Raw genomic sequence first — 21,922 nt, 5'->3', positions numbered from 1 at the left:
CGAATAATTTATTTCATTGTATTTTGAATAATCTATATTATTTTAACGGTGAAGGAAAACATCGTGAGAAAACCTACATACCTAAGAAATTATTAGGAATTTTCGAGGGTGTGTGGAGTCTACCAATCCGCACTAAGCCAGCGTGGTGGACTAAAGCCTAATCCCTCTCAGTAGTAGAGGAGCTACCCGTGCTCAATAGTAGGACAGTATATTATATACAGTGCTGAAGGTTTATCGCATATAATATACCTTGTCCCTTCAAAGACTAAAACTAGACTAGTGTACTAGTAACTAGATACATTAGACGCTAATTAAATAATTGTACTTACTTTTTTTAAAAGTATGTATTATAGTAATCAAAGTATGTACTTAGTGATTTTAGTCCGTACTTTTAAAAAAAACTCAGTTTTTGGTTTATAAATTTTAACATAATATTTATTACTCAAACAGCAATTATGTACATGTTACTTACACATATTACAAGCAATCTTACCTTATAACAATAGCCACATATAATTTACGATTTAATTTTGAAAGTTATTTTTTTTAAGCCGAAAAAACTTATTCGGTCAACTCTACCTCCTATCCATTCCAAAGGTATGCCTTCTAATGAGTTAGACTCATTAGAAGGTCATACATCATTTTTTCGCCAGTTGATCGTTCTGCGGCTGAGCTCCGTAGTACTGCCATAAGTCTATAGCTTTATTTGCTATCACTTCTTCACATTGTTCTGGTATCTGCAAATAATACTATTTTAAGAGAAAATTTAAAAAAAGAAAACTCATGTCTCTTAATTTCTTAATGATTTATTTTGGGCAAGGCTGTCTGTACAAAAATTAAATTAAATATAATGTTACGACAATAAATTTAACATACTGTATGATGAAATAAAAAAAAATACCTCTGAAACGCATTTTATGACGTCTTCAGGATTTTTAGCCCTTAGAATTTTTCGTCGTAACGTAATAACTAGCATTACAGCCACAAATGGCAATACTTTTGGGGCACCACTGCACAATTTGTCCCAAATTCTGAAAATTGAACATTGTCATTACATTTTCTCATTAAAAAAATCAAAAATGTCTTCGGTTGCACTGTAAATTAGGAAAAGATTTGGTTACCACTCATCAAAAATTCTATAAAATCAGATAAGTTAGAATATATTTTTCTGTGAGAATTACTTTGTCAATGATGTATCGTCCAAAACACCTGCAAAGCAACAGTTGAACCACTTTGTCAGCGGTAACACCTCCAGTGCATTGATGTCACATAGGTGTCTGAAATAAAAGCAATATTTAAGAATATTATATAACTAATACTTATAATGTTTTTACTCATAAAATAATATATTTCAACCAACATACAGTATAATTTTCTTTTGTTGGACATAATATCTCTTACCGAAACATCATAGCACCAAAACTGCAATGAGCTTACCATCAGGCATAGTAAACACACTGTCGCCTTTTATATCTGACGAGATAGACAGAGAAGCATCCACTTTCTGCCGCGCCGTGTTAGCGATAGCGTTCCGTCATGTAGATGGTGCTATAGATACAGTGATTAAGTGACTTGTAGTGGGAAAGGCTAGAAACTCATGAGCAATAAACTGTAGAATAAACCTTACGTAAATAACTCTCCATCCTCCTTCTCTAGCATGGCATAGAACGCCTCCTTTAGCTTGTGTATGTCTCGCTGCATCTGTTTTACCACCTCTGTCAAACTCTTGCACAGCCAATAGACATCCACTTCATCCCCATACAATTCTAGCAATGTCTCTGCTATGGGTATGAATGTGTCTGCAGACTGGAAAGATTTGAAAGTATTGATTAATGAAGAATTGTGTACATATTTATTAATTTGTTTTGTGACTTCTAGATTATGTCAACTGGAGAGGGATAATCACCTCTTGTCAGTCAATGGTCTATCTGGACATTACTCCACTTACCATCAGGTGCAGTGGAAGTTTTTCCAAGTCCATATAATATTAATTTCTGTTATGTATTCATATAATTCACTTTATGTCAAAAGCTCAATAAAACTGATGGATTTTTTTCTACTGCTACCATATACAGTATAATTTCATAATGGAGGTAAACAGTTTTAAATGGTTTACAAGGAGAGATAGGACTTCAGAATGAAAGAATTTTTGACCTCCATACACCAACTAAACCACAAATTCACAGTTGCCCATTTATGCTAGGGTTTCTGTGGAAGATTCAATGGTTGACTCTCTTCACATCATTCTAGTGCTTGATATAAATTATAAAAAAAAAACAATCATTTATAGACTATCCTAAAACTTTTCTTTTTTTATAAAAAGGCCTAGGTTATAGTTATTGAGAAATTTTAGTGTTTTATAAAAGGGCCCCTGTGGAGTAGCTATGTGAAATGACATCACTCTTAGGTCCCAGGTTTTGCAAAATTATATCGGAATTTTCTGTTTAGTATCAGTCTATAGTATGGAATATGTGCCTCATATGGCAAAAGGCTCAACCCTTATTACATCATTGGTTTCTTGATAACACCCACCCAGCCCCTTGGGGATGAAGGGATTATGTGTTTGAATATAAAAAGTTATAATTATAAAACTTACACAAAAATTAGTTTCAAGGAACACAGGGGGTTTCCGTTCCTCATTTTCAAGCAGCCACATTTCCAACAGGATTTTGCTTCTAGGAGCGTTCATATCTATGAGCTCCAGTAACTCCACAGCGTACAAGAGATCCTGGTACTGCTCTGTTCTCTGCTCCATCACAAACTGGTGGGAGTCTGGGTAAACTGGCAGTATGTCTGGAAAGAAAATTTTATAGTGAAAGCATATTTTTATTAGTAAGTTTATATGTGTGTTATTAGTTATTTTTTTATAAAAAAATATTATGTACATTTAATTTAAATTCACATAGTATCTCTATTTATGAGTATACAATATTAATTACAATACTCATTTGTCTGCAGTGAAGTATGTTACTCAGTTTTTTTAATTAAGAAAATATTAAGTGAGTATCGAGTGTTAGTCTATTGGTATTTCTTCTCGAAACTTAAGAATAGTTGTGTTTCTTTTGCAGCATAGCATAGGCGTGTTCATTAAGTCAGAATAGTACAGTGCATGCACGCTGTTGTTTAACTTCAAGAATAGAAAAAGCGATAACGGACCATCACAGAGCAGAGACCTACCCAATAAATAGTCTATTATGAAAACGAAAGCCTTCATTGATAAACAAAGGTTAAAATCTGTTTTTACGACACCTACCCAACAACACCTTCCATACTAAGTTCCTGTACGCTGCAGGTACAGTGAATCGCAAACAAAACTGCTTCAGCTTCACTTTATCCCATGGTTTCTCTTTCATAAGAATTTCTAAAGATTTTTTTTCTTCGACACCCCGGCATCCGACTTTTTCGTAATACGATGACCGAAAGTTGCGTTCGTCCGTCATTTTAGACAACTCCTTTGTATTATATTCAGGTTAATATTTATTGTGAATAGGAATTGTATTTATTTTGATATCAGTATCAATTCAATTCAATTTTTAATATCAGTATCAAATTGTTATTAACAAAATTGACAAACAATGAAAGACAAAGAGCGTTTGATAGATCATATTTTGTTATTTGACAGGTAAACCTTATTTATTATTTAGGCTGTATATTTCGAAAACTATATTATAATATAGTTATATATTATAATATATAACGGAAAATAGCTTAGAATATTATGAAACATGTTATAAATAATTGTTCCAATTTTTATGTGACACAAAAATAATAATTTCATTATTGACTACGATCAATAAATTACATGATAAAAAAAATACATTATACAAAATTATAGTTACAATATAAATAGCGTCAAACGGAATTATATTAGGGCGCCATTATTCAAATACGTTTTGAATTTCGATCAAACATTATTCTATTATTTCCGTTGCCATAGTAATAGATAATCATGGTATGTTTTGAGTGACAACCAGGAATTTATAATTTGCCCAGATACTAAAGAATTGCGGCGTAAATAATATAAAGAAGATATGGATACAGCCAATTGCCCTTTAAGTGATCCCACATACATTAAAAAAAAGCGTGAAGAATTAAAATTGTTCTTTCAAGACGCCAAACTTCCAAAAGAGGTAATAGAGAAGGCTATTGAAAATGAACTAAAGCCGTTAAAAGAAGGCAAAAGACCATACATCGCTGCATCGCATCCTGGTGAAGTGAAGTCCGAGTATGAAGTAATGACTGGGCAGCCATTCACGAAGATCGAAGAACATAATAGACCACTATCGTCAAAAGAAATAAAAGAGATGATCAAAGATAGTCCTGTAATAGCTGAAAAAGCTAGACAGATACAAATCTTAACAAACAATGAAGATCACAAGGAAGTAGCTATTCCTTTGGAAGATATAAATATAGTTGGATACACTGATATGAGAAATGAGATTGAATCTGCTAAGGGATCTGAAGAAATCAACAAAATTAACTACAAAAATATGACTGCCTTGATGAATTCTGTTACCGATTATGAAACAAAGAGTGCTAAAGTTTATGAAAAAGAACAATTTAACAAGCCTAACTCAGACGAGTCTGAAAATGATGAAGAATTTTTAGCTATAGAAAAAGTAGTCAGTCAATACACTGATAAATCCTACGAAACCAGATTCCAGGAGACTAAGGATATGCTACATAAATTGGCTGATAGATATGATGATCCAGAAACTTCAAAGAATTCTTCAATCGATTATGTTGAAATACCAATAGATCCAGTCCTAAAGGAATCTTCCACACAATTAATTAAGGGGCAAATTCGTCGCTCTGCGTTTGACGAAATTAAAGAAAAGTATTCCATTAATGAAGCTATGAACATTTCATTGACTGATAATCCAGTAAGACCCGATCTCAGCGGAGAAATCAAGAAAAAGGACAACGAACCAATAGAGGAAGAAGAGATAGTCGATGTAGAGCAAGTATTTCCCAAGACTTTCAAAGCTAAACTAAAGGACACTGAGAAGGCTCTACGTGAAATAAATTCTGTTTTAACTAAAGCACCAATGGCCAATGAAAATAATAATACAGAGGCTAAAGATGAAAGAGAACTGCAATCTTACGTCGACATAGAAAAATCAGTTCCAGAAAACGATCAAACTGTTCAACCGACGAATAGGCAAGTTTTTGACGAAAAAATGGAACAAACTCTTCATAGCGCATTAGAAAATATATTTGAAACGAGTAATTCCGAAAATCAAGATAACAAAGAATTAGAATTTAAAGAAATGAAAAGTTTAGCTCGTAACATTGTCGAAGGCGCTGAAAACCTCAGCACTCTTATTCGTGAAGATATTACTAACAAGTTAAATAGCATGAACGAATTATTGAACGATGTTAATGAGGCTTTAGAAAATTCTAGAAAATCTAATATTGCATATCAAAAGATTAAAGATGAAAGCGATATGTTACGAAGAGAGAGGAAGAATACTAAGGGAACGTTAAAGCATAATGTTGATACTAAAATGTCAGGTAATAATGATGATCCTGACGTGTCAATAGAAGATAACGAAACAGTCACAGATACCCAAATAGACGATATTAATACAGCTATAAGTAATCTTCATAGTGAATTGAAATGTCATGAACAAAGAATTAATCAAAGAAAGGTTAGTTTTGAACTAAGGAATCAGGAATGTAAGACTTTTATCAAAGAAGTTGATGAAGTACTGTTAAAGTCCCGAGAGGTTTTACATCCATCTAAAGAAATTATGCCTCAAAAGGTCCCAGCCGACAAAGAAGAAGATCTATCTGAAACGCAACAGATTACAGAAAAAGAAAAGGAAGATATACAAACTGGCCGCAAAGAGTTCTGGGACATTGATATCGTCTATAAAGATGAAAGAAACAAAAAGCTGGCAGAATTCAAACAACAAGAATTAGAGCGAAATAAAAGAATTAATGATCTTCTCTTTGAAATAAAAGATAAAATGAATGATAACAAGGAAGTCTTGCGGCTCGCTAACAATTTGTTGAGAAGAGAAGAGACCAGAAAGAAGACGTTACAGGAGAATACAAGTAAAGTACGCGAGCTGCCCACAGTGGAGATGGATGAAAGAGCTCGCGGTGACCATATGAGGATCATGGAAGATTCCAAAACCCACGATATGAAAACAAGTGAATCCGAAGCGTCGACACTTGAAAAAATGAATGGTAGGAACAATAAAGTTATCTTAAGTCGTATTTTCTAGAGAGTGAATTTAAATATCTACTTTATAGGTTTTGAAACGCGCGTTTTTTTTAGCGAAGTCATAGAACATTTTCCCGTTTTCATTATTTAGCCATGAGGTCATTTACAAAAAGTACTATGATAGGGTACATATTTCATTTTTATTCATAAAGTACTGTAATTATTATCTATATTTGTTAATTTCCTATGTTCCCTTAGAAGAAAGAAAGAACAAAGAAGAAAAGAGAAAGCAAGAAGAAGCCGATAAAGAAAAACAGAGACAAAGAGAGTACCAGTTGAAGTTGGAGAAAGAGTTGGAGGAGATGAACAAGGGCCCGCGGATGACGAAGGAGTTCATCCGCAACCATTGCAAGCAGCACAAGCTTTACTGCACGCCGTATCTGAATGATATACTGTACCTACATTTTAAGGTAAGTAGGGCTGGAGTAATAATATCAGCTCTGTATTATATACTGTCCCACTGCTGAGCACGGGCCTCCGCTACTACTAAGAGGGATTAAGCCTTAGTCCACCACGCTGGCCCAGTGCGGATTGGTAGACTTTCACACATCCTCGAAAATTGCTATAGAGAATTTCTCAGGTATACAGGTTTCCTCACGATGTTTTCCTTCACCGTTAAAGTGGATAAAGCTGGGATCGATAACTGTTTTCGTTACTACGACCACTTATATAACATTTTTTAAATTTTGTAATATATTTTCCTGACGTAAACTTATTTTTTACAAAAAACAAAAATCATAATATCTTGCAAAATAATCGGTTATGAAAATTATGTGTAGTAGACAGTAACACATCCCATCGTATCAAATAGCGAGGCCCTACCCTTTGCCGGCCACACATACTTACATAGGTACATACATACAACACTCTACAGTGACTCTTTATCACTCATTCTACAGTAAAACACAAGGAAAAATATATAATAACTAAACAAGTAGGTATACACCAAGTTTTCAATGCTAAAAATAAAAAAATGGTTATCTTCTGCCATTACTGAACACATATTAGACTAAAAAAATTAAGAAATACGTCATGAAATTACGTTAAAAGTTATAGTGATTCATAATTCTGATTTTATAGCGTCCATTAGTCAATTCAACCAACTTGATAGTTTTTACAAGCCTTATTGTCATTAAATAAACTATCGTCTCTTTCGGACATTTAGTATTCATTGACGAATAAATCTAACATAATATGGTCTATTGTACCAATGTATAAGTATAGTATATTTTGTTACTTACAGCGTGTTGTTCCTACAATTCTATGCTGGATTTGTAAAAAAATTAACTCGTCGTAGCTTCGTTATTTACGTATAAACAAAATTCTGACTGCGCATTTATAGTATCTTACCTCTGCTATATAGCCATTTATTTTTTGGTAATTGAAAACTGTTTGTTTAATATATAACATTCTAGCTCCTATTAAATAGCATAGTACGCTTAAACGTGAACTGCTAGTGGTGTAGTTGTATTGCGTAACCGGTACAACCCTCTTAGGTCCCAGGTTCAAATCCTAGGTTGGGCAAAGTAATATAGGGTTTTTCTGCTTTATTAGACCGGAATCTTTATTTGTGCCTGATATGGCGACTCTTCCATTTACATAGGACAAAAAGCATAGTCGAAAAGTATCTGCCCTGTTTGCATCTCTGCATACCCCTTCAGGATACAGGCATGTGTGTTTTGTGTGTGCTTATACGAGGGTGTACTACCTATTATGTCTTTAGATTTTAGTCAATGTTTGTTTACGTTTTGATTTGGACTGACCGCCTCTACAGCTTCTGTAGTATTGTCAATAGTTATTTTTGTATTTAATTTTACCACGGCTCGGTCACATGGATGGGGGATGTTTGGTGCATGTTTTCCTGTTATACCAGTACCTATTACCGGTCATAGCTAGACAGTCGACTCCTGCGTAGTATGGTAGTTTATTGATTTGTTACTTCAATCAGTAGATAACATTATCAGAGACGGTTGGTCACATAGCCAAAAATTAACTGCCGTTGTAAAAGAATACAGTTGATTGATAAAAGATATTGATGTATGGAACAGATTAGACTTTGGCTGTTTTTTTATCCTGTACCACCAAAGTGACTACTGGTTCTGATCAGTTAAAATAATAACCTGCTGACGCCGCGCCAAACGATTGGTGCGTTTTTTCTTATACTGGGACGACAAAGTGATCTTGCACCTGATGGTAAGTGGAGTGGAGTTCAATAGGTCGAGTGACGAGAGATGATTACCCCCGGACAGTCACCACAATTATGCCGGCCTGTTAGAACCGGATATACACAGGCTGATACTGGAACGTGACACACTTACATGCCCACTATGGCGGGTTTGCACGTTGTGTACGGTGGTCGTTATCCGGTCGGATATAAAATATATCCTACCACCAGCAAAATGTATAGTTATGGTTGTGTGTTATACTGGATGCAACGAACCAAATATCTATGATGCTGATATCCGGATATAATTGAAAAATCAACGCATTTTGTCCACAGTTGGATAGACTCGTGGGTGATAGTAGGTAACTAGGAAACCGGCGGATTTTATTATTGTCATACATCATGTTATACACCTGAATTATTTCCGTGGTGAAACTAGTGATATTTTTCATAAACTTAATTAATATTAACTTCATTAATTCGACAATTATCTAAACCACTTATACATTGGCGGCTAGTATTAAATCCCCTGCTCGCCCGATCTCTAGCTAAGTCCAATTTGACTTTATTGATATCCGACTTATTTATTGGTATCCAGTTCGGAAATTTAAAATTATTTACACTGCGTTTTACTACAATGACTGTACCTCTTACGTTTCTTTCTAAAGAGGAAACATTCTACTTCTTTTTATGATGTGGATTTGCGGTAATGCCTCCAATTTGTCGATTCAAAGATAATGCAGATAAAATAAACAACAAAGGAGGCTTAATCGGTCTATATAAATACATTTTCAGCGTGTTCTCTTCACAATCGTCGCATTATCAAAGTGAAAAGAAGGTGAGTAGTTTTCGTATTGCAAATAAATAGTGCGAAGTAATGTAGCAAGTTTCCAGTCTTAGTTGTTTTTAATAAAATTCAATAATTAGAAAGAAAATGGGTGTTCCTAATTAATACTGTTAAAAGTCTCATTTATTGTACAGTGCAAAATATTTTTCAAAAATACTGAATTGGTAAAATTAATTCTTAATATAATAATGTTTTTAAAAAGGATTTCTTTGTATACCCCTTGTGCGCAGGGTTTCCACCAGTGTGCAGCGTATAGGGAAAAAAATTCGCTAAAAAGTTTTGTTCCATCGTCTATTTGCTATGAAAACCTATTTAGCCAAAAAATCCAATCCTATGGGTATTTTGGCACAGGTACACATACCTATGACAATATTTATATTTTTAGCAAAATGAAATCAATGGTTGCGTTGTTCGCCGTGCTGGCTGTGGCGGTCGCCATGCCCGCGCCTCCCCCGCCCGGCCCGCTGGTGCAGATCGTCGTGAATGTCAACGCGCAGGAGCACCCCGCGCCGCCCGCGCCTCCGGCCGTCATCCCCGTGTTGCCTGACATGCCCATAGTCCCCGAGCCCATAGTGCTCCCTCCTGCTCCTGTACCCGAGGTGATCGTGCCCGGTCCTGCGGTGCTCCCTCCCCCTGCCCTTCCCGAAGTGATTGTACCCGCTCCTGCAGTGCTCCCTCCTCCTTCCCTTCCTGAGGTGATTCTGCCCGCTCCGGCAGTGCTCCCTCCTCCTTCCCTCCCGGAGGTGATTTTACCCGAACCCGTGGTGATGCCCGACCCTGTGATGCCCTAAATTGTGATGAACTAATGGTTCCAAGACCTAAACATTGTCCAGATTGAAAATTATTGTTTGGAGCGTTTTGTTGTTAGGTGTAAGTTATAAAAGTGAAGGCAATAAATTTTGTTTTTTGTATGTGCTGTGTTCTTTTTTTAACCTTTTTTTTTAAATGTAAGAATGCGTTATTGGATGACAAATTGTCAGTACTGGTCACTCATCATCCTCATTGCGACGTACGATTTCTAATTAAGGGTATATATAAACATACATTTACAAGTCCATTAAAAAAGTCTTAGTTTGTTTTTTATTTTTTCGCGTACAATACTAAAATCATTATAGGTGTTTTTGAAAATTGTCTATCTTATACTGTTGGTTGCAAATTAAAACAACCAAAGTAATGATAACATGTTGCAAATGTTTCTTTTTTTCTATGTGTATTATACTTACATTGCAAATAGATACTTAGCTTATGTTCTTATTAGTCCATTGAAATGTTACATTTTTTAGGCCTTACCTTGCGTTTTTTAGAGGACGCAATTTTATTTTTTTGAAGTGTAGGGGGGGTCAGTCTAAAGCTAAAACCAAGTTTGTGGGGTCGCCACCCTTGTCCCACGGCCGCCATCTTGAAAATAGGGGTTGAAATGGTGTTTACGATGTATCTCTTAAACTATTTATCTGACAAAAAAAAATGTATAAACATTTTTTGTTGCAAATTAAATTCTCTACAACTTTGGTCTAGTAACTTTTGTCGTAGAACTATAAATAAAAAAGTTATAAGCGAAAATGTTAAGAAATTCAATGTTAAGCAATATCCATTGCAACGTCATCAGAACGTGTGTTATAAGGTTCATAATACTTTTTTTGTACTCTCATTAATACCCAAATACCCAAGGGACCATTAGGGAACAAAAGAACATCTGCCTGCTATTATTATTATTATTTCTAACCTCTCTTATTGTAAGAATAGCTGATAATATTGTGTTGAAGTTGTCGTAAGTAAGTTTTTTATTAGCATTTTGACTATTAAAAGTCTTTTAAAAGTCAAAATGCTCATAAAAAAAAAGTAGTTTTCACTAAAGTTAAAATCGTGTCTAAAATCATTCGAAATCGTCTTCACAATTAGAAACAGAATAAAATACATCCGCACGTACAGAAATATGTAGCACAACTAAAAGATATAAGTTGAACGACAACTTCAACACAATATTATCAGCTATTCTTACAATAAGAGAGGTTAGAAATAATAATAATAATAGCAGGCAGATGTTCTTTTGTTCCCTAATGGTCCCTTGGGTATTTGGGTATTAATGAGAGTACAAAAAGTATTATGAACCTTATAAACACACGTTCTGATGACGTTGCAATGGATATTGCTTAACATTGAATTTCTTAACATTTTCGCTTATATCTTTTTTATTTATAGTTCTACGACAAAAGTTACTAGACCAAAGTTGTAGAGAATTTAATTTGCAACAAAAAATATTTATACATTTTTTGTCAGATAAATAGTTTAAGAGATACATCGTAAAAACCATTTCAACCCCTATTTTCAAGATGGCGGCCGTGGGACAAGGGTGGCGACCACACAAACTTGGTTTTAGCTTTAGACTGACCCCCCCTACACTTCAAAAAAATAAAATTGCGTCCTCTAAAAAACGCAACCCCAAATGTAACTTTTCAATGGACTATATGTAAGATTCGTTTAATTATATTATACTAGATTTTGCTCGCGTGAGAATTTTTTTTCGAGATAGAGTTTTCCGTTATAAAAGTCATGCTATATATTTGCCCGGGATAGCAACTTTACTGTTTACTGAGGCCACGCAACGGAAGCTCCTAAGAGAAATCAATTTTCCCCATTTTTGTGACATTTTTTATTGATGACGCGATAAATTCAAAAACTACCCAACGGATAACGATAAAATTTGGTATGGAGATAGTTTGGGACCCTGGAAAGGACATCAGTTTTACTATTGAACGGTTTAACAACGTCTACACCGGTATTGAGGATGGCTCTTAAACCTAAACCAGCTTTAGTTGGCAAACTAAAAACGTGACAATTGTAGCGGCCGATAACTTTAAAAATTGCATATCAATCCGTTTCCAGGGTTTCTCAAAAATTGAAAATCTCGAGGAATACACCGGTTTGAAATGCATATTCCTGGAGAATAACGGCATACAGAGAATAGAGGGATTGGATACGCTATCGGAGCTCAAGTGTTTGTATCTCCACTACAATGTGGTGAGGAAGATAGAGAACCTAAGCGGCTGTCCGAAGCTGGACACGCTCAACTTGGACCACAACTTCATACCAACAATAGAGAATTTGGACGTGGTTCCCGACCTGCACACGCTGAGCATCGCTCACAACATGCTTACCAGTGTCGGTTGGTATTTTGTTTTTATAACATCCAGGCAAGGGAAGAACTTAGTGAAAAACAAAATTTCCTTTTTTTAAACCGGCTCCCAATGGGGTCACATAGCATCTGATAGTAAAAGTCAATCTGCACAATTCTTATGCCGGCCTGTTTGAATTTTTAATTGTATTCAGAACGATAAACGCGAGTATTCGCTTGATCAATCCATCTTGTTAGTACAACTCAGTTTCGAATTGGAGAATAGGAGAATAATATTGATTGTATGTTTTCAGCGGATTTAGACCATTTGAAAACATGCAGAAACCTGTCTGTGCTGGATTTGTCGTACAACCGTCTGGAAGATCCACTTATAGTGGACGTGTTGGCCGACATGGTGTTGTTAAAAGGTAAAATTATGCTATTCATGATGAATGCGCTTGTAGGGAGGTAGGTATATACAGTAGTAAGACCATCCTGAAATTTGATTTCCAGTGCTCTGCATGGCACTGCATTGTGGTTATCGTTGTTAATATGCATACTAAACTACGTTGTTCGTGTACGTACGTTGTTCTTGGGAGGTGTTATATACCACGAAAAAAACACGAGTGTAGAGCGATACAAAAGAAATTGTAACCATCCGTAATATAATCTTTATCAGATCTCATTTTTCGATTTCAGTGCTAGTTCTCACGGGAAACCCGGTAGTCCGCTGTATACCGGCGTACCGGAAGACGCTAACCCTCCGTCTGAAGGAGCTACTAAACTTGGATAATAGGCCAGTCTTTCCGAGGGACCGGGCTTGTGCTGAGGCTTGGCAACGAGGAGGCATCCAGGAGGAGATCGCTGAGAGGAAAAGGTAGGAGATGGTGTAACTACGAGTCGATGAAGGATAATGTATGCTGAGGTTCAGTTGAATGTACTAAGAGTGAAGGTACCTGTGAAATGTTAACTAAAGCCTAACCCGGAGCCAAGAGGGGCAAATATATAAATTGAAAAAAAAAAGAATTTTTGTTTTACATCCATAAAAATATGTGTAAAAGTTAATCTATTGTTTGGGATGTCACATGTAATACAGGTGGATAGCAAGAGATCAGGAGAAGGTAATGCAGAGCGTGCGATATCTTATTAAAATGAGAGACGAAAAGAAAGCCCTGAGGGAAGCCAGCGAGAAGGAAGCGAGGGAAAAACTGGGTCTACCGGCTAAGGTAATGTTTTGCTAAATTGTAGCATACAATTGTACCAGTTAACTATTTAGGTAAGTGCAAGTAACGTTGAAGCCAATTAATATTATTGTTCTTAAGGTTACCAACGGGCTGTAGCAGTTTATTGCCAATCTACCAATTTCTAAAGTTCTTTTAATTTCTCCAAATACCGGTAATGGCAGGGATCACATACCGCAGTGGCGAAAGGGAATCCGACACAACATATATATACTAAATATGCATGAATGCAGCATACAAATGGTTTTAATGATAATTTGATTCTACATAAAACCTAAATAAAGGGAAGCCGGCAGCAATATATGGACCCTTCGTCACTGACAGATCCTTATGTTTGATCAGCTGTTTCTGTTGCTATAAAATATAGTAATAAATTATGTTTATAATTATAGTAAGATCTGTTTTGTTTTTAAATAATACAAACAATATTAGGAGGAAAATGTGGAGAGCCAGGAGACTGCAGAAGATGAATTATTAGAGATAGGTAAAGGGATCGAAGGGTCCTCTACCTTAGAAGAGAAAGCTCCTGCAGAAGTGATAACTAAAGATGGAGTGCTGGTTGATATGCTGACAGGTTCAGAAGAAGAAGATACTACTAGTGAAGAAAGCAGCGACAGTAGTGATGAGGAGAAAGAGGAAAAGAAAGAAGGTATGTGAGAAAACAATTACAATATCAACTAATAGACGGAATTTCTCCACTATGGTACTATACAGTATGGAGCCTAACCAGTCATACAGCCGTCCATCCGGGGGTTGAACAAAGTACAAAGATATAGTTCAATGTGCTTGAGTGCTGCGACAAACTCCGCTATGTACTCGTGTGCCCCCGACGGCTTCAATCAGTCGACCGTTGCCTTGTGGTAATTGTGATTGTGCACGGGATATGGTAATGGAATTCTCCAAACGCGTTCACTCCACAGGGCTGTACTACGCTACACCGCAAATATCATAAAGATGCACTACTGGTTGTTCACCCTCTTTTTTCTCATCACAATCAATGTAATGATGTTTTCACCACGTTCAATGTGGCTGTCTAATTGGATACAAAACATTATCGTTCTGGCCATAACTAAAATGTCGACGGTTGGTAGGCTAATTGAGTTAAGAGACATTTTTTTTTATTTAAATAGGTTCAATAATCCGAGAAAAATATGTATATATATAAATACATATTATACCAATCAGAACAAAGTTTTTTTTGATATGCTTATAACTTATGTACATTGATTGATTCATTCACGAAAAAGATTGAGATAAGGATCGTTAATTGAAAACGGCTGTAAGTCAATTATCCTGCCAACCATAGACATGTTCTTGCAAAACATTGGACGTTTTATGACATAATATACTTTGATTCAGAACCTGAGACCAGCAACATCGAGTGGTCCCAGTTGGAACGCGGCAAGAGACTAGTACAAGAGCTGAAGGATGAACAGCCTCAGCCTGTAAATCCGGTACAGGACTACTGGAGTGGGTACAGAGGAGACTTGAAATCAGGCCCCAAAGTAGGCGCGTGAGTGATTGTTTCATTTTAAGTAGTCAAAGGAAAGCTTGTCACCTGCTAAAAATTATTTTTTATTATTGATAGTTAAGATTTCAGACCTTATAATACATTCTGAGAATATTTCATCCAGCAAGCTAGTACAGTTCAAAAGATATCTTTTTTAAAAGGGAGACCTCATTATGTAGATTATTTAAAGATAAAATTTTATTTTTCCAGAGACTTTGCAGCTGATTTTCAAGCTATCAACAATTTATTATTTAACCAACCACCGCATATTGAAAAAAAAACTGCCAAGAAAGACTTAGAAGGTAACTATTAATGCTTTATTATATTTTTATCTCAAATATGTACAAAGTTGATATGTAAACAATAAAACTCATATCAATTTTATATCAGTCAAGGATTTGACTGGACTTTAAGCTATCAATTCATATTGTGGCTATTTTTAGATTCAAGGAAACCTAATCAGCCGAAAATAGTTGAAATAGAAGAAGAGGAAAACAATGCGAATATTGCTCAGAAAAAAACAATTGTTGAAATTGAAGAGACCAACAATAAAGCACCTGAAACTGGAGACCAAGATATTAATACTGAAGATAATAAGAAATCTGATTTAAACAAAAATGTTCATGATTTTACACAAAACACGGGTATTGAAATCCAAGGCGATAATATTATTGATCATGATAACAAGACAATAACTGCAAAGAAATCTAATGTAACCAAACTCAGAGCAAAGTTTGGTGACACTAATGTTCAAGCTAAGAAGCCAATGAAAAGAGTAGTTATTGTAGAAACGCCTCTTAAAACTGATTCTCAAAATAAAGCTGAGGAAAATGACGAAGCAAATAGTAACGAGGAAAACAAATCTAACACCGAGGACAAACCTAACGAACAGAAAAGTAGAGACGGTTCAAGTCAGGAAATTAGAAGTAAGCCCCAAGGTAAGGAAGGAAATTTGACATTGATTGTTACTATGTCGCGTAATATGACCGAATACCTTAGCATGAACGGACGCAGCGCATTAACGTAAAAATTGTATTTTTGCAATAGCGTAGTAGTTGTAAAACGGCCGATTACCGAGGCAGTTGGGTTCAGTCCTCGGTATCTTAACATTAACCTAACATTCATTTAATATTGAACATTAACATTAAGAGTGACTATCATTTACAAACATTAAGATACCAAACCTCAACATCTTATTAAATAAACATTGCACCCTCGCTATTTACTCGTTCAGTTATAATGAAATACCCCAATATATCCACTTAACATAATTTCGTAGGATCAACAGAGAGTACTGGTCCAACTCTCATCGACTACATGCATCGCATGAACGAGCCTGATTATGAAGGCTCTGATGACCTCGAGCCCAGTGCTGAAGATTTGGAGATCTTCGCCGAGCTGGAGAAGGAGGAGGCAGAGAGACAGGCAAGGATCGCTAGAGGAGAGCCTGCTGTCGATCCAATGGTAATTTGAACTTAAATGTTTCAAAATAAAATTATGTGTTACCTTTAACTTATTTTTAGATACGATGCCAATTTTGTTGGGTTATGCTTGTACTCTGCATATTATTTTAGCAGCTGAGATAAGTCAGTTTAGTTCATAAACAGTATAATTTCCTATTACTTTTAATTTCTACTGGTATGGGTATTAGAAGTCAAATGATATCGAGGACACATGTTACAAATTTGGTTCATGGTTATATATAGTTATTTAGCGGCAGAAATAATGCGTTGATACTTATATAACCCCACACATTTTGGCGTTCAATAGTCTATCTAGTAATAAATGGACGTGTTTAGAAATTATACGACAAGAAGACGATGGAGGCGTACTACAAGGCGGAGGAGCAGGTGCCGGCACACAGAGTCTCCGACAAGCAGCGCTACACCACGTACAAACACGACAACGCGTTCGACAGGATCGCGCTCAGCCAGCTCACCGCGGGGGACAGGCCAGGTACGGGTCCTTAATAATATCAGCCCTGTATTATATACTGTCGGGTGGTAACCAAATCGCATCTTGCTTATAAGTAATCTACTACTAGTAAAGTATACTGTAATTTAATTCAAATATAATTAGGTGTTTCTCGTCTGTCACTTTATGGCGGTTAGTGTAATCTGGCACAGGCTATAGGCTCGTCTGGTAATATACTGACTTCTCATTTGGTCTTATTTACTGTATTGTGGGTTTAACGCAATACTGTTTTCAAGCATCATGTAGATAGCATTTGGCTCACCTGACGTCAACCTTCTCTGGACTATAGCATAATAATATTAATATTAGCCCTGTATTACATACTGTCCCACTGCTAAGCACTTGCCTCTACTACTGAGAGGGATCAGGACTTAGTCCACCACGCTGGCCTAGTATGGATTGGTAGACTTCACACACCTTCGAAATTCCTATAGAGAACTTCTCGGATGTGCAGGTTTCCTCACGATGTTTTCCTTCACCGTTCAAGCGAACGATAAATTCACAAAGATTTTTAGAAAAATCAGAGGTGTGCGCCCTTGGGATTTGAACCTGCGGACATTCGTCTTGCCAGTCCGTACTACACTCAACTAGGCTATCGTCGCAACTCGACGGGTCCTTAACTATATGCTTATATGATCCAATACCTTCCTTGTCATAAAGTAAGCGATAGCGTTGTTGTTGGTGGTAGGATATAGGTATTTTGTGTGCAATCGCCATAGTGGTTCAGGTAAGTGTGTCGCGTTCCGGGATCAGCTTATGTCTATCCTGGTCGAACAGACCGGCATAATTGTGTCGACTGGTGAGAATAGTCATCTTTCGTCAGTCGATATTACATCCAACCGCAATCAGCTTATCATGAGATTGAGATCACTTTGGCGTGTCCGTATAAAAAGAAACCGAGTTTTTGAATGAGAAGTCATGATAGAAACGTCAGAATGGTGGATGGAATGGATTTTAAAATAAGTTAGATTTCAACAATCCCTAAGCCGAGATTCAAAAGTATGGTGCGTGTTAGATCTTTTTTCCTAAAACCGCACGTTCCACATACAGCCTCGGTCTCCCGTTTGGTTAAAGCATTAACAATTTGAGCAATTCTGAACATTGCAGACGAAACGAAAGTGAAGCTAACGCACGTGCCCGGCGCCACTCTATTCGAATACGTCGACAAGCAGATGCCCCCCCAGTTGGAGTATGAGATTGGTGAAGAAAAGATAGATTCTGGACGTAAGTATCAAAAAGTTTAATTGTTTTGATGGTTTTTGTTGTTTTATTTCGTTTTCCTTATTGCACGATAAGATTTGCTGTGAAAGTTGATATAGTCCAATAAAATACGAAATCGTTATTGACATTTTAAGTAAAATTTATCAATAATTAATTTTTCCTCAATAAAAATTAAGGAAAGAGACATACGTACATGCACCCACATACTTTAAAGTAAGTTAAGGTGGTAGCTCAAGGTCCATTTTCATACATTTTGTTTCGGCTTTAATCTGGGTAACTAAACAAGTATTGGCAAGTAAAGAATTTAAATTCACGTCTAGTTAGTGATTAGTTCTCGCAGTTGAAAGAAAAATGTAAAATAATTAATAATCATGGATATTTCTGCCTTTAAAATTTCGTCATATTAAATTTTAAAGGCCGAAATATCCATGATTATTAATTATTTTTACATTTTTCTTCAACTGCGAGAACTAATCACTAACTAGACGTGAATTTAAATTCTTTACTTGCCAATACTTGTTTAGTTACCCAGATTAAAGCCGAAACAAAATGTATGAAAATGGACCTTGAGCTACCACCTTAATCAAATTTGTATAATAGCTTTACAAATTATGAATATTTGTTTCAGCGTCGTCGGGAGAAACAGAATCTATTAACATATCGAGTGACACAGACTCTTCCGATGAAATAGAAATAAAACTACCAGAAAAATCTCGGGCATCTAAACCTAGACCGACCACTGCTTCTGCTAAACGTAAGATTCTGTATCCCAAAGAAGATGGCGATAATTCACAAAACGCAAAAGAAATTAGCGCAGATGTTGAATCCAAAATAAATACTCCAATGTCGGATAAATTGAAAGATGCAGACAGAGAAGAAGCTAAGAAATGTATTATAGATGCGATTAACTCTTACGAAGACGATAGGTTCCCATCACAAGGTATGTTAATATACTGCAATGGCGCAAAAACTAAACAGATATAATTCCAGACCTCGCCTGGTGTAATTCTGGCGACCGTGGAGGACAAATACATCTCTGTACATTTTATTTCAGTTACACTGTTCTTACTATCAGGTCCAGAGTATCTACTTGTACTAAGCAAAATACTAAACTAGGACCACGCCAATATAAAACAATAGACTTTGGAATTCCACATAAAATGGTGCCATCAGAATCCCACTTTGTAACGAGTCGCATGTTTCTTAATTGTTCCAGGAAACAATTCCAATATGGATCAGAATAGTGTCATCGAGCAGTCAGTGGCCTCAGAGATCTTGGAGCGGACCCTTCAACACGAGGAAGAAGAGTTCTACCGGCAGTGCGACCTCATCAACAACCACGCGGGAAACATCGACAACAGGACCAACACTATCATCGAGCATATGACTGAGGAGGTAGATAACGAATATACTGTGAGTACACTTATTACTTTCTACCTTCCTTCTTCAGGTAGTCATTGCTTGGTAGCTAGTGAAAGGCTGGTAGGTTAGATAGGCTAGGGCTTTTATTGTGCTCACCGGTGAGCAACGTGACGCGTTCCTCCCTTTATCTTTATTAAGATTATAAACACCTTTTTTATTTCCTCTTTCTTGCCAGCCCGTTCTGGCTTTTTTGTTAACTTTACAGACTTTTATTTATTAATGTCCAATATAAAAAGCAATGATAAAATGTCTTTAATTATATAGGCATTAAATATTGTCATGTACTACCTTGACTTTTCATAAGTGCAACTATATTTGCCTACGTGATGAATAAAGCATTTTATTTCTTTTATTTTTTTAAATTTACAAATAGTGTTTAGATATCTGTCTTACAGATTAAAAGTAACTATTTGGGGTTATAGGGTCCTATGGGTGACTAAACAGCATATCGGTGAATGGGAGATTAGGTATTTATTATAGAGGTCTGTATAAACGCTACTGTGACCGTCGTCTTGTGAATGATAGATGTTGTGTAGTCATATATGGCTTGGCAATTGGGGAGATTAATATTTTGCATTGATATTACTTATCTGCTCAATACGTGTTATCGAAATACGATTAAAATTACAGCATATCGTTACATGTAATTGCAATATTATCTAAATCATATAGTTGTTTTTAGCTATATATAAATAATTGTATCTTTTATCAGCTCCCGGAGGTTTCCAGAATACTAGAGGCGCATATGGAAGCGGCAGAACAGCGATGGCGAGCGGGACAACCTTTACACTACATTCCTACCAGTCCTCAAGTGCTAGCAGACGAAAATGATACCACTCTTACACCAAACGTCGAAACATTCGACGATACACTTACTGAAAACGTGTCAAATGTAGCCCAGGTTGATACTGTTGGGGAAAATATGGCTTCCGGTGATACGAAACTTGAGAGTATCGCTAAGACCTTCGGAGATAGTGAAAATGTTAATGAAACGAATGCTACAATTGCTGATAACAGTAATCCTGGCGTAGATAGAGCTATACGTGGCAAACAATATGGAATAAACAATGTAAGCGTTGGTAATGATAATGTGGTAACGGATCAATGCGATATTGCAAGCGCATTAGATATTGGATCCAATGTTTGTAAAGATACTAGTACAACCGAGGAAACGCCAATGTTTGATCAAAAACAATCCGGAGAAGGTAATATAACTAAGTTATCCTTAAATAAACCAGATATTAAGCAGCTAAATGTAAAGGCTGAAGATGGTAATATTGTTGGTGAGAGTGACCATCCGACAGGGGATGGTGGGGCAGACAAATCCAACCTTTCTCTAGACGAAGTGTTTGAAGATTGCATTGAAGATATTTCATTAGAAGAGAAAGATTCCCGTGTAGGTGATAATTATTCTATCGAGATGAAAATAGCGTTAGGTGTGGAAGATGCTGCATAGATTTTATACAATAATCTCATATTTAATGTAGAACATTAAAATAAGTTGTTGAATATACATTATGTTTGTGTAGCATAAAAAATATTTGGTTAGAAGCGATTTTAAGTATTTGATGCCTCTTTGTTTTGTATTTTTTATTATGTTTAATTTTGTTTGTAATAGAAAAGTTACGCGTATATTTTGTTTTTGTTGGCAATTGTGTTATTTGTTTGTAGAACGTAATAAATTATGTAACTTGGAGTTCATTTTTTGCTTATACACGTTATTTTACAATATTATTACTCGATAGCACTTAAATATTGTACTGTAACAAATGCTACTATCAAACCGGTAAACATTTTCAATAGCAATAAATGGCAATTTATTTTGTAATATTAATGTTATATAACATGGTAGTAGGCTACATAAATATATAATATAAGGATAGGAGTCGTCGCTTTGTCTAACGGTGTGCAAACCTTAATAGGGTAGTTGGAAGACTTTTGAATGTATTTATGAAAAATGTATGTATATACTCCAAAATCGAATGGAAACAGAATTTTCAAAATCCGCACAATAAGTGAAAAGGGTAGCTGTCAAATAACAGTTATGGCAAACTGTGACGTCACCGGCCATTACGCTTCATGCGTGAGAAAGAGATGGCTCGATAACCCCATAACTTTCGCTTACAATAATGCCAATACGAAATTGCTTTATTTTGATTTCAAGGATTTATTTTTCAAACTTAGGAAACTTCCCCATTC

The 21,922-nt window shown here is 35.9% G+C and overlaps 3 protein-coding genes across 4 annotated transcripts; 2 read left to right on the top strand and 1 right to left on the bottom strand.

Moving 5' to 3' along the window:
• Positions 1-406: 406 nt before the first annotated feature.
• Positions 407-3,601, bottom strand: LOC115447793 (TBC1 domain family member 7). The gene is made up of 6 exons (XM_030175024.2): positions 3,254-3,601; positions 2,597-2,793; positions 1,628-1,806; positions 1,182-1,277; positions 902-1,031; positions 407-737 (listed from the first exon to the last, which is right to left on the bottom strand). The coding sequence occupies exons 1-6, from the start codon at positions 3,438-3,440 to the stop codon at positions 639-641; spliced, it is 888 nt and encodes a 295-aa protein (XP_030030884.1). The 5' UTR covers positions 3,441-3,601; the 3' UTR covers positions 407-638.
• Positions 3,602-3,922: 321 nt separating this feature from the next.
• On the top strand, positions 3,923-21,323 carry LOC115447784. 2 transcript variants are annotated; one of them, XM_030175010.2, is made up of 16 exons: positions 3,923-6,195; positions 6,431-6,642; positions 12,127-12,406; positions 12,670-12,783; positions 13,055-13,232; positions 13,452-13,581; positions 14,029-14,245; positions 14,956-15,109; positions 15,317-15,408; positions 15,550-16,044; positions 16,455-16,570; positions 16,906-17,062; positions 18,188-18,304; positions 18,930-19,241; positions 19,518-19,714; positions 20,436-21,323. In XM_030175010.2, the coding sequence occupies exons 1-16, from the start codon at positions 4,032-4,034 to the stop codon at positions 21,177-21,179; spliced, it is 5,679 nt and encodes a 1,892-aa protein (XP_030030870.2). In that variant the 5' UTR covers positions 3,923-4,031; the 3' UTR covers positions 21,180-21,323. The 2 variants fall into 2 exon arrangements, with proteins under 2 accessions (XP_030030870.2, XP_030030869.2); XM_030175009.2 differs by having other exon boundaries at positions 16,386-16,570.
• Positions 9,090-10,154, top strand: LOC115447785 (vegetative cell wall protein gp1). Its single transcript, XM_030175011.2, has 2 exons — positions 9,090-9,234; positions 9,629-10,154. The coding sequence occupies exon 2, from the start codon at positions 9,633-9,635 to the stop codon at positions 10,032-10,034; it is 402 nt and encodes a 133-aa protein (XP_030030871.1). The 5' UTR covers positions 9,090-9,234; positions 9,629-9,632; the 3' UTR covers positions 10,035-10,154.
• Positions 21,324-21,922: the final 599 nt, after the last annotated feature.

This window comes from Manduca sexta, chromosome 18 (assembly GCF_014839805.1).
Source record: "Manduca sexta isolate Smith_Timp_Sample1 chromosome 18, JHU_Msex_v1.0, whole genome shotgun sequence".
In the NCBI taxonomy this organism is placed as follows: domain Eukaryota; kingdom Metazoa; phylum Arthropoda; class Insecta; order Lepidoptera; family Sphingidae; genus Manduca; species Manduca sexta.
The sequence above is the reverse complement of the archived record's forward strand: the minus strand, read 5'-3'. Positions and strand labels throughout refer to the sequence as shown.